The following is a 13,016-nucleotide window of genomic DNA, read 5'->3' as shown; positions in this document are numbered from 1 at the left end:
TCAGAACATGTGCCCGTGGCCTATGGTTCAAAGGTAAATGTTAGGCTCTTCTTTTCTTCTTCTTTTGTTTATTTTTTAAATTTAGCTAATATAAAGTTGTTTTTTCTGTGTGTTTATATAAGAGAGACAAATGAGTTTTATTTCACTGGACAAGAGGTTCCCATGAGTTTCCAAGACTTGAATGAGTGGTGTGTGATTAACCAAACGTTAATGTATGAGTCTGTGCTGAGCTCAACATGAGTGAAAACACAGGAAGGCTGGATAAAGATCCAGCCTTCCTGTGTTTTCACTCATTGAACTCTACAATGAAATACAGACACTTCTTTTTACTGCCTTTTCAGTAAAGACGTATAATAACCTTTAGTCATGGGAAAATCAGATGCTTTCCCGTCTCCTCATTACATTTGATGCCGGTCGAAGTTTTAATTACTCATATTCTAATGAAAACATGTGAGACCATTGCTCTTGGGCTCATATTTCCAGACAGCAGTTGTTTCTGGAGACTTCAGTCTTTGCCGTGCTACCTGGAGTGGATGGCAGTGGACTTTAATTATGACTGTAATAATCCATATTTTACTGTCAGCATAATTTGGGAGATGAGGTACCGTAGAGTTTAAATGGTGTGTAAGGGTGGAGTGTCCATCGTCACAAGGAGCCTTGCTTGTTGATCAGGCTTCTGGCTGTCAGGTTCAATTGAGCCTCAGTGGATTTTTTCCACACTAAAATTTTGCAGCGACATCTGGTTGCGAGATTTATGTTTGTTTAGAGAGGCTACGGTTGCCACTCTGCCCCGAGGACGTGACAAATTAATACTTAAACTTGTAATGTAAGCTGCTGCCTAAACATCAGCGGGTGATTTCTCCATTTATAAAAATCTTGAAGACACTCAAGCTGTTGATGTTTTTGGCTTTGTGCGCCTATAAACAAGGCACCTATAAGTGCAATGCAACTGTGTGACATGGATCTATGATCATGCCAGGTGAACTGAGGCAAAAAGCATGGCTTCTATTCATCTGCTGTTTTTTGTTCATGCTACATCCTACTCAGCACAGTCATATGTTCCCATTTTTGAACCAGTGCACCTGTACATTTCACTGGCATCAGGATATTTTAATAGTGCATTTGCAAGAAATAAACAATGTTTATATTATTTGGTATATTATGGCTGATTTTTCCCCTAATGATAAATGAAAATGTGATGATGACCCATTTAAAATGCATTAAGGGTGGGTGCTGAAAGAGGGTTGGTCTGTCCAAACACCTCATGATGCCAAATAAATAATTCATGCTTACTTGATCTTTTAATTTATTAATAAGTCTTTACTTAGTTATCCCACGAAATGAAGGTCTGTTTGCAGACAGTTGGTTGTGTTGTGGTCAGTAGAACACACATAACAGCTCTGTTGCCTGGCAATACTGTTAGCTAAAGGGGAAACAGGAAGTTGAGATGTTAAGGCCTCGGTCACCCAGGTGGAGAAACTGATCGGTGACCCTCTGACAACCACAATGTGTATTCCTCTGCCAGTCGCTAGGTGAAAATGGTTGCAAAAATGCTACTGCACCAAAAACTTCCATGTGATTACTTTGGTCACTAGCAGATTGTTGCCATTGCCTGCAACTACATACTTACCAACTACTGAGCAGCAGTGAACCTTTTTATGAAAAGGTGGTGTGTTTTATGAAAGCTACAGGCGACTGCAGCAATCTGCAATTGTGGAAAATAACTTTTTCCCTAGTGACTTGTGGTTTCCAAGGATTCACCGAGCAGTCTTTGGGGCTGTGGGACTAAGGCCCAACTCTTAAAGCTACATGTATGAATAATGCCAAATGTGCTGACGTGGAATCTGATTCTCAGCCTACAGATTCATGCTGTACATATTTCACACACCCTAAAAATGTTACAAGTGAAATTCTTGACTGCCTGAGTAATTTTGAGTCACCTTGACTTTAGTCTCACTCTCTTTCTCTGCAGCAACTACAACAAATTGATGACATGTGTGGAAGACTGGGCTAAGAAAACTTGGTGTAGGGGTTATGGATTTTTGGTAGATGAGATTTACTTGGAGGTCCACCAGACGTACTTTTCGCTATGTGGATACGTTCGTGACCCCCCACTCTTCACTCTCATCATGTTAATAGCACCGTGTATTATTGTCACACTTTTTCTGCCTCTTCTGTGTGTTCACATCGCCCCCAGGGACACATAAATACCCAGCGAAGGAAAATTGGAATATTTTTCAGCCAGTGTTCTGACAGTGCTAACTGTGCTTGCTACCTCTGATGCAGAGATTCAGGAAATTCATCCTGGAAGAAGACACTTCAAGCTAATAAACAATCATTTTACATAAATCAGAAAATACATTTTCTATTCAATGAAGTAGTGAAAACGCCTGACTACTTAAGTTTGGTTGGATAAGTATCTTGGGCTGTTCACAAACTCTCAGTTGGACAACTGTGCAACTGAGAGTCTTTTGGACCTAAATATATTTATCTAAGTAGACAAATTGCAGGGGAGCTTATAAACGGGTGTCGTACATTGAGCAACAATGACTGCAAATCCCCCAAAGGTCACGTTTGGTGGAACAAAGCAAAAATCTCACCTCTGCACCAATTCCAGCGCTCCGGCTATTTTCCGATCTCTCTCTCTCTGGAACTCCTCCTCTGATCACTTGTATGTCCTCCCTTTTGTCAAAACAACAACACTTCCAGCCTTAAATTTAATATTTCGAGAAGAATGTCATAGAGAACAACATCTAGTGACTAGTGACTGACCTTATCTCCAGTCACCATCATAGTGTTGGTATGTGGCTTTCATAGTGTCAGCACACAAAGCACCCACTACAGGTTGGGTCCTTTTTGACAAATGCTCTCATGAGACACCTCAGATTTTTACAAAAGACACTCTTGACCTTATGTGCTGCCTCTGCACTTGGACAGTTTTTATTTTTTTCATTAAAAATTGTATTTCTAAAATGTTTTATCGTTTTATAAATCATCATTATGACCTGTATAGAGTGGGCCAGACTAATCACAAGTGCTGGAAGCCGTCCCGAGGTACACACACAGGCAGTCTTGAGGGGGACATTGGCTAAATCTACAAAGCTATGTTTTTTTATGTTTGAGTTCCAAAACCATAATGCACAGAAAACAACAACATTTTACAGGATTTTGTCATCCAACTGTCAAATTATAGGAGATATTTTACTATTTAAAAAATAACATTGTTTTAAACATTACCCTCCATAAACAAATATGAACACAACTGGCTGAAATCTATGAAAATGTAACCTTTTTATTGTTGTAGTGATTTTTCTCTTCAAAGGTCAAACACTGTATTTCTCTGTGACTCGTTTGGTAAATATACAGTATATATTTATCACATTATACAGTCTGTAAAATGAAAATACACTGAGCACTTACCTAATGAATGTCCTTCACTTCTATTATTCTGTCTTATGTGTGGTGGAAGTAATCTGGTTTATACTGTAATCGTTTTTATGTTGACAGAAATAAGAACAATTCCATTTGTATTTGAAACACATAATAAATATTTATTTCAGACAAAAAAATAATGCTTTACAGTTTTTTGAAAACCTCTTTATAGCCATAGCAAGACAGACCTGCTATTAAAGTATTCACATGACCTAAGTGTCAGTCTACAAATGCAAACATACTGCATTTAATTATTTTTTCATCCAAATACTACTTAAAAGCACTGTTGTGCAGAGCTCATGCAGAAAACTGTGTCAGTAAAACAATGTAAAGATCCATTAGGTGTTTTGGGGGATTTCAATACTTGAATAATTTTATGGTTCCTTGTAATCTGCAAAGGATGCTAGCGTTCTTAATCTGACTGAGGATCAGTTGCCCAGCAAAAAAACAGAAAGCAAGAGTTGAATGTTTTAAGCCAAAGGGGACTTTTCTCAAGAATCGGTGGGTAAACTAGAGACTGTTCAGATCCAGGAGTGCCAATTGGTGATATTATGTCTAATAAGACTCTAGCATCATTTATTCACAAGGTGTTTTTTGGTATTTGTTACCTGAGGCACCCGGTTAATTAAATAAGTGCCACTTCAAACTCCTTGTTCCTCAACATGCAGGTAAAGTTAACCAAGTAGCACCTAACCCTAATAAGCAAATCTAAGCGAAAGAGTGGAAAACAAATATGATTTGCTACTTGGCTGAGTTTTTAATTTCATGATTGAAAAAGAACATTAGCATCATATCTTTCAGTGCTCTCTCTCTCCAATTTGCTAATGCGGGTCTCTAAAACGGGACCATTAATTGTCAGCAGGTAATCTTGCCACCAAAAACACACCTTGTGCATAACAGGGAGTCCCAATTAACTGCTGAACCGCTGATCATGAGACACGGACTCGCTAGCTGTTGTGTGTTGTAGAGTTCTTTGGTCTGGATCTTATTAAAACCTTGCTTAATGCAGCTTACACCATGCTGGGAGAAACGTATAGTCGTTTTATCTTTCGTGGATCAGTCACACTAGAGTAAAAACAGTCCTTAAGATTAAAAAAAAAACTGGTGGTTGCACAGTGATTTCATGGAATTTTGTTGCTGTCAAAGACCAAGTGCAACTACTTGTGTCGACCAGCTGGTCACCCAGAGGTTGAGTGGGCGACGCCCTCAACCTCTGGGCAACCACTTTCAACTGGAAGGCAACTGCACAGATTGCCAAGTGGAGGCAACTTATTCATGGTGGGAATGGGACTCACTGTGATCGCTCTCAGACTGGGAAAGGTTTTCAAATAATCATTGTGTATTTTGTAGGCACAGAAAGAGTCGGTCTGTGCAGATGAGTGCAACTCGACTGCGACAACTCCTTGCAGTACGGGACTCGACTCAAGTGGTTGCCGGCTGCTTGTATCCTGATTATATTCCTCTATTAAAAACAAGGTTGCAGAGTGCTTGCGTCATTTTGCACAGGTAAAACCACGTCCTACTGACTCTTAGTGCTCTTTTATCACCGTGTGGACTCAGTAAATTTGCTTTGAAGAGTACAACTGACTGTGAGTGGTTGCAGACCTGCAACACACGGTCACAATAGTTTTGTTCATTTTGTTTTCCCTAGTGTGACTTCAGCATAAAGAAATGGCATAGTCTTAAAAATCATAGGTGTTTCTCACTGAACTGAACTCGTATGTTCTATGAATAATAAATACTATCCACAAAAAAGATCATTAAAAAAAGAAAATGCTGGAGATAGTATTTAATTTACAGCAGGAGATGAGGAAAATCTGATACCAAAGACAGAAAAAAAAATAATGGTATTCCTTCAGCATCCACCATATTTGTGTTGCTCTTAAGAAAATATCAGTACTACTGCATTCCTTGTAGTAGTTAATCTTGTTTCACATGTATCTGATTTATAGTTATATATGGTCAAACCGAGTACACTATTCCATATGCTAAAAACCCAAGCTTGTCAGACGTCTTTACTCAAGCTGATGACAGTGGATTAGCCTTGGTTCAAAAATAACAGAGCCAAGTCTTAGAATTGGGTGGGTGGCCTGGCCTGCTACCATTGAGGCATAAGGCGACAAAATGAGGTGACGTGAGAACGTTGACATGACAGAATTTTTTTTAAGGGTCAGAAAGACCAGAACGACTTTTCTTTACATCTCGTGTGTTCTGACATCCAACACCAGACAGGACCAAGAGGCAGCGCCACACCTTTTCTTATCTTAATAATACCCACAATTCCACTTTTTCTCTTGTGTAAATACTGAATGGATGTTTTGGTAAGAGTGTTTGCTGGTTCTTTTTAGGCTGTGGCCTCCACAGACACAGCAGCTCGTGTCACACACACTTGTATCGGGCATACACCTCAGGGCCTCTTTCAGCATCACAGGTCGAATCAGCACAGCATTGTTGACAGACAACAACTTTGGCTAAAAAATGAACTATCAAAGCTTTCACTGCATATTTAGTTATTAATGGCACCAACAAGGCATTTTACTTTAAAAAATAAAATCTTTACCCCCCTTTTGATTCTCATGTTCTCAGCCACTCATAGCTGGCTGTACAGCATCTACTCTTAGTCTCTCATAGTATTGCACTTAGTGCTCTGTGTACAACTAACATAGGTGTGCGCTTTTTAGGTATGGAAGTTAAATCTTGACAAAACTATTAGACATAGAACAAATGTAAGCTTTCAACAAACTATTAAACAATGTTAGTCTGCCTAAACAGATTTATAAATGCTTTTCATTTTCATTTTTTAAATAAAACTATACACTTACTGGTCACTTCATTAGGTACACCTTGCTATTAACAGGTTGGACCCAATTTTGCCTTCAGAGCTGGCCTAATCCTTCATTGCACAGATTCAATAAGGTGATGGAAACATTCCTCTGAGATTTTGGTTCAGACTGACATGATAGCATAGCTTTGCACAGTTACTGCAGATTTGTTGGCTGCACATCTACCATCTCCCATTGCATTGCATCCCAAAGATGCTCAATTGGAGTGATAGCTGAACTCTAGTTTAAGATCACTTGAGCTTTGTGACATGGTGTGTTAGCCTGCTGGAAGAAGCCAGCGGAAGATTGGAACATTGGGGTCATAAAGAAATGGATATAGGAAGCAACAATTCTTTGGTTGGCCGTGGTGTTTAAAAATGGTCATTACACATTGTTTTTGCCACAATACCATCCACATGCTGCTTGCTAAATGTCTTTTGGACTCACAGACTACAACTAGCAAGTACAGCTTTCAGGGTGACAACTACAGTGGAAAGTAGTCCAGGTTATTTCAAATGAACTGTCGTCCTTGTAAATGAGATGAATACAAACTGAAAAAATTGTCTGTAAGGCAGAAAATATGAGGGATGCTTGCTTACTCAGGGCAATCTAGAGTTTATCTTACATTTTATAAATAAATCTAGGTTACAAAAAATACATAAATGTCACAAAAAATGAAGAGTTAAAAAAAACCCAAAACATCAACAACAAAAATAGTTTTTTCTTTTTTTTTGCAAAATTATTTGGCAGTGCGCTTTCTAACATGGTGACCACTCATAGTTGTGTCATTAGTGAACTTCCATAAATCAAGTTCCTGCCCCTAAAAACACACTCAGTCAGAGGCAAACATTCAATAATGTCACGAATACGGATAGGGGTGCGTATAATGAAGAAAATACCTCACTGTCTCTGCCCTCAGTTTGCCATTCCAGTCTCTGTAAACTCCTGAAACATAAACACATGGTTGAAAAGGTCCATTAATAACGCAGCCCATTTTAAATGAAACTGCTACAGAGTGCTAATTCAAAGCACATTGTGTTACTCATTAACTCAGGGAACTGCAGAATTAAATACAGACTGCAGCAGGTGTACGCTTCACATCAAAGTGGAGCTTCAAGTGCAGGCCTACAGAGAACAATCTAGGGGGGAAAGAGGGATTAATTTACCGTTAAACTTCTATGTCACTTCACTGGAGTAAACACATAATTCTATGCACTTGACCTCTTTTTCCTACATTGTACAACATAAAAGCCGGGACTGTAAGCCATAGATTTTTACATAGCAAGCGCCGGATTGCCTTGACCGCTTTATTTACACAAAGTAACAAACTAAAGGCTGGGGAGCAATATTTACAGATCAAAGGTCAGTTTCCCCTGAGACTGAATCCTTGCATGGCTCATAATGTAGGGCATGGTTATGTGAAATAAGATATACATTTTTCTTCATGTGCATGAATAACAGTACATTGCTGACCATTTAAAGTATGTTTATAGTGGGGTTTTGGCCTTGTTTGCCAGCAATTTATAGAAACCTCTTCAGCTGCCAAGCAGTCCCTCTCTCTCCTAACTTACTATGCACTGTTTTCTTTTAAATGGTTCATAGACTAAATGTTAGCAGTACATACTTTTTGGTAGTAACAGTGCAAAGAAACAGACTTTCATGTTGAATTAACTTTTTTGCCAAGTATCCCCCAGAGTGAGGAATTTGGGTTTGGGTTCAATCATCTCTGCTGTTCTTTTCCACTTTCATTGAATGTGATCAAAGAGTGTGCCATCAAGATATTGTAAGAAAAAACAGCAGACAATTGGGTTTGTGTGACTTTCTGCAGATATCCACCCAGTTAGAATCCCCAGGACTCAGCTGACGCTTCCCGAGTGTGTCAGTGATAAAAGCAAGGGAACCACCGAATGCAAACATGGAAAAAGACCAGAACCCAATGTGCTCACTTTTTTTTGTTGCATTCAACAACTCCTGTCTGTTTTAAATCAATACAAATAAACTTTATAATCCTAATGTTTGGTGAACCAGACAGTGAATATCCTCAAAACATCTAAATGTGAAGCTTCTTCTTTCAATTCCTAAGCTTTTAATTGCTGACCATAAATGGACCATTGATCCAAATATAGTAAAATCACACCAATTTCTAACACTAATTAATAAATTAGTTTTAGCTTTTTTGTTGTTTTATGTACAGCAGCTGTTATGTGTTTCTGTGTGGCAGAAATAAGTAAGGCTTCTGAAAATGTGCATGTGTCAAAAACTACACTTCATTAGGTACACCTTAGGTAGTACCAGGTTGGACCCCCTTTGAGATCTGGTGGAGGGCATTTGAGGTTTTTGACCTGGCATGCATCCTGCAGGAAAGAGCCATCAAAAATGATGTACAGTGTGGTCTTCTGCTGTTGTAGCTCATCCGATTCAAGGTTCAATATGTTGTTCATTCAAAGATGTTCTTCTGCATACCTTGGCTGCAATGAGCAGTTAATTTAGCTACTGCTGCCTTCCTATCAGCTCAAAGCAGAATCTCCTCTGACCTCTGGCATCAACTATGCATTTTCACCCAGAAAGAGAACTGAATGGTCTTTTTCAGACCATTCTGTATAAACCCTCGAGATGGTTTTGTGGGAAAATCCTAGCAAATCAACAGTTTCTGAAATACTCGGACCAGACTGCCTATCACCGACTACCATGTCACATTTAAAGTCACTTAAAAACACCTTTCTTCCCAAATCTGATGCTTGGCCAAATTTCAAGAAGTCATCTTGACTATGTCTATATGCATACATACATTGCTGCAGTTGCTGCAGTACGACTGACTGATTAGATTTGCGATAACAAAGAGATGAACAGGTGTACCTAATGAAGCAGCAGGTGTTAGCTGCAATATAGGATAACTCCAAAAATAGATGGTAAATTACAATCCCAAGCTCACAGTCTTTCTGTGCAATGCAACCTTCATGCATCCTGCAAATGTTTAAATGCTCTCCAACATTTTCAGTACTATCGTGTCTGTGTTAGCCAAGTGCGTTATTCATGACATCTCTTAAAAAATATACCAAATTTAGCAAAAAACTGACAGATACTTTAAATAAAGAACGTGTCACTCTACACAATGTTCTTTACATTTTACCCTAACTCTAAGAGTAGCTTAAGCTATCTGAAATCTAAATACCACTAAGAACATGGTATAGCATTAAGTCCAAAAGGTCACAAAATAAATAGATACAACAAAGTAGAAAAATAGGTTTAGACCATGTTAGCTATTTACTTATACATCCAAGGTCATAATAATGGGATCAGTGGAGGGCATTAATCACCTTAAAAAAGTACAGAGGCAGCCCATGAAGAGGCACAGTCTCTAGGGGATTTTGGCTTCATGGGAGACTACATTTAGAGATGAGGACTTGTGCCAGGGAGCTGGGTTGGCAGAGAGAAACATGACCTTTTTTCCTACAAGTCTGTACAGAAAGGAAAAGGACTGACTTAACTCCTTGTTTGCACACCATTGCAACCTATAGACAAAGGCAGTAATACAAAGGAAAAAGGCAGTTTAACAACAGAGGCAGTAAAACCCATTGAAGGCTTTACATTTAGAGAAAGTTCATCTGAAAAAATTATTAAGTTTGATTGAAATCCTCTCCTCATTAAAGAAAATTTTTCCTTTCTCACAGATCAGTGCCAAAATAAGCCTGAATTAATCAAGCCTGCTGCAGTCCTAAAGGTCCCCATTATCATTGCACTTATGCCCAGAACCTGCATACTAATTAAAGGGAGACATCAGGTCAAAAGAGTTCATGTTAGTTACGTATGTTGCTAGATTTGTATAGTCCACTTCAGGTATGCATTCAGAGCTATTTCTGTCAGGGTTAAGACATCGACACCACCACAAAGATCTAACATTAGATGTGCTTTAAAAAAAGAAAAACTGGATTAAATAAAGGTAAAAAGTGCTTATCCAGCTATAGATTCTGTATATTTTACAAACACCATTGCAGAAGCTCCTCTTGCTATCCAGAGACAATGAGGTTTCCAAGATTTGCTTCCTCCGATTAGTCAGACCTGCAGGGTGTAGGTGATCCTTTTAGCTGGTTCCAGCTTAAATTTATACAAGCATGTGGATCTCATTGTACTCATCTCGTCCGTCTTCATCAAAGTTGGGCGAATCTTCATCACAATCCAGCTGCAAAGGGTTGAAATACCTTATTATTTTTATTTAATGTTCATTCTGGACAAATTAAGAATAGTTTAGCGCTGCCAATTAAAACAATGCTGTGGAATAAACTAGCACACTGACATCATCATTGTTAATTCATAATTTAAATACAGCAATGCATGCATTTTGACTGAGCAGTACTCTGTTAATTATACACACCAATTAGTGCCTCTAAGATCAACGCCTGAAAAAAACATAGGTTGCTTTTCGCCAGCTAAGGCTTTAGCACAGAGCCCAAAAGACCAGCCGGCAACCATCTGCCAGTCGTGTTTTCCCTGACCACTTGGCGAGTGGTTGCTGAAGTTTGATGGCATTTGCTGCCGCTAGGTACTCTGCTAGCAATGGTGAAATTAGGAAAAGCGTGACACAAACTGTTTTCTGGAAACAGAAAAAATTAACCTTTAAAATAAAAGCTGCATCTTTTGATAATTGCTGGCTGCGGTGGCGAGGCACAACTTTTAATCTGAAGGTTTCTGGTTTGCGTATAACTTTTTCAAGGTTTACCACTGCTCAGCTATTATTGACTTTTTAGCGAGTTCAAATAGCAACTGGCAGAAACTTAACCTAACTTAAACATAAAGACAGAAACAGATGGAAAAAGCTAGCCTGACTGTTTAAAAGTCACCAAATCTTGAACAAGCAGACTACAGTGATGTCATCTAATTTTCTGTGTTAATCTGCATTAGCCAATTCAGCATCACAGGTTCAGGCTTTCAAATTATGTTTAACATATAGACAAAAGTAAGAAACTTCTTAAAACGTCTGCTTTAAAAAAAAAAAATTAAATTCTTTCTCTTTATATACAGTTTAGAACTGAGTTATAGCTCGTTATTGGAAAATGTGGTAACAAGAAGAACATTCGTGAAACAATTACAATCCCCAGTTCAAAAAAAAAATATTGCAATGCTGTAATTTTAACTACATAGAGAATGCAATGATTTGCAAATCTCATAAACCCATATTTTGTGAACTGTAGAACACAGAAAAAATACAAATGTTTAAATTGAGACAATGTACCATTTTCAAGGTCATACGGTCATTTTGAGTTTGATGGCAACAACATATCTTGAGAAAGTTGGGACAGGTACATGTTTACCACTTTGTAGCGTCTCATCTTCTTTTTACATCAGTCTGTAAATGAACTCAGGAGAGCAGATGCTGGACTTTTGGGAAAGGAATGTTGTCTCATTCTTGTCTGATAGAGGATTCTAGCTGCTTAACAGTCCTGGGCCTGCTTTGTTGTATTTTTCACCATGTCCCAAATGTTTCAGCAAGGTCTTGTAAAGGTATGAAGTATGCACTTTAGCATTGTCTTGCTGAAATATGCAAGGCCTTCTCAAAAAGACATTGTCTGGATGGGAGTGTAGTTGCTCTAAAAGTTGTATATACAATATGGTGACTTTCCAGATGTGCAAACTAAGGCACTCATACATCCCCCTAGAATCGGAAATGCAGGCTTTTGAACCGATAACAAGCCAGAGGTTCCCTCTCTACTTTAGTTCAGAGGATGCAGCGTCTATGTTGTCCAAAAAGAATTTCAAATCTTGATTTGTCTGACCACAGAACAGTTTCCCACTTTGCCTCAGTCCATTTTAAATGAGCCTTGGCCCAGAGAAGCGTGTTTCTGGATCATGTTTGCTTATGGCTTCACAATTTTACACTGAGGAATATTATTCTGAGAGTGTTCCACAATTCCCTTTTATCCAGTCATGTAACCGACCAGTTGCCAGTTAACCTAATTACTTGCAAAATGTTCCTCCAGCTGTTTCTTTTTAGTGCCACTTACTTTCCCAGTCTTTTGTTGCCTTTGTCCCAGCGTTTTTGAGATGTGTCAGATTCAAACTGAGCTAGTATTTTTCTTGAAGCAAGAAAATGTAGCGATACAGGAAATGTATGACATGTAAACCTTTGATATGTTTTTTATATTCCCATGTGAAGAAAATATGGATTTATTTATGAGATCTGCAGATCACTGCATTCTGTTTTTATTTACATTTTACAAACTGTTCCCACTTTTTTGGGATTTAGGTTATATTTTATGGAATTATTGTAGAAAATCATTGATGGTGTGTGTCAATCTTGACTAGCAAAGGTCCAAATCATGTACTTAGTAGGTTTTTTTTCCTTTCTTTTTTTTTTAAATTTGCATTTCCCATACATGGATCATTAGAAGTTATCCAGGAATGACTTTCCCACAGGTTCACATTATTTCATCCACTAATGTGAACATGAGACAAACCAGAGCTACAAGGCCATTTTTCCCCTTTGACTTTCTTTGGTTTACCAATTGTCTATAGTGCAGAAAAGCAAAGCAAAGAATGTGAAACAGGAACATTTATTATGGAGTTCATACAAGGGTGAAGGTTCGAGGGAGTGGAGGATTTGACGTCAAGGAGGTTCAGCTTTGGCAATTTTCAACTTTTGCCAGTCCTTTAGGTGGTTTGGGGCAATTCTGCAGCGCAGAGGGTTCATGAGAACACATCACAAACGGTGGTCATGTTAAAAATAAGCTTATTTTCTTGCTCTTAAAAAGTTGACATTTAGGAAAT

General features: G+C 38.5%; 1 protein-coding gene across 4 annotated transcripts in view; it reads right to left on the bottom strand.

Moving 5' to 3' along the window:
* Positions 1-3,508: 3,508 nt before the first annotated feature.
* slc4a3 (solute carrier family 4 member 3) overlaps positions 3,509-13,016 on the bottom strand; it is a 69,296-nt gene continuing 59,788 nt past the window's right edge. For 2 of the 4 annotated variants that reach the window (XM_063497801.1, XM_063497802.1), the window contains exon 23: positions 3,509-10,434. In XM_063497801.1, coding sequence (XP_063353871.1) covers positions 10,357-10,434 — 78 coding nt within the window. In that variant the 3' untranslated portion in view covers positions 3,509-10,356. The remainder of the gene's footprint in view (positions 10,435-13,016) is intronic. The other 2 variants (XM_063497803.1, XM_063497804.1) reach the window with 2 other exon arrangements.

The sequence above is a fragment of the Pelmatolapia mariae genome, linkage group LG16_19, assembly GCF_036321145.2.
Source record: "Pelmatolapia mariae isolate MD_Pm_ZW linkage group LG16_19, Pm_UMD_F_2, whole genome shotgun sequence".
Taxonomy (NCBI): domain Eukaryota; kingdom Metazoa; phylum Chordata; class Actinopteri; order Cichliformes; family Cichlidae; genus Pelmatolapia; species Pelmatolapia mariae.
This window is presented reverse-complemented; position numbering and strand designations above follow the sequence as displayed.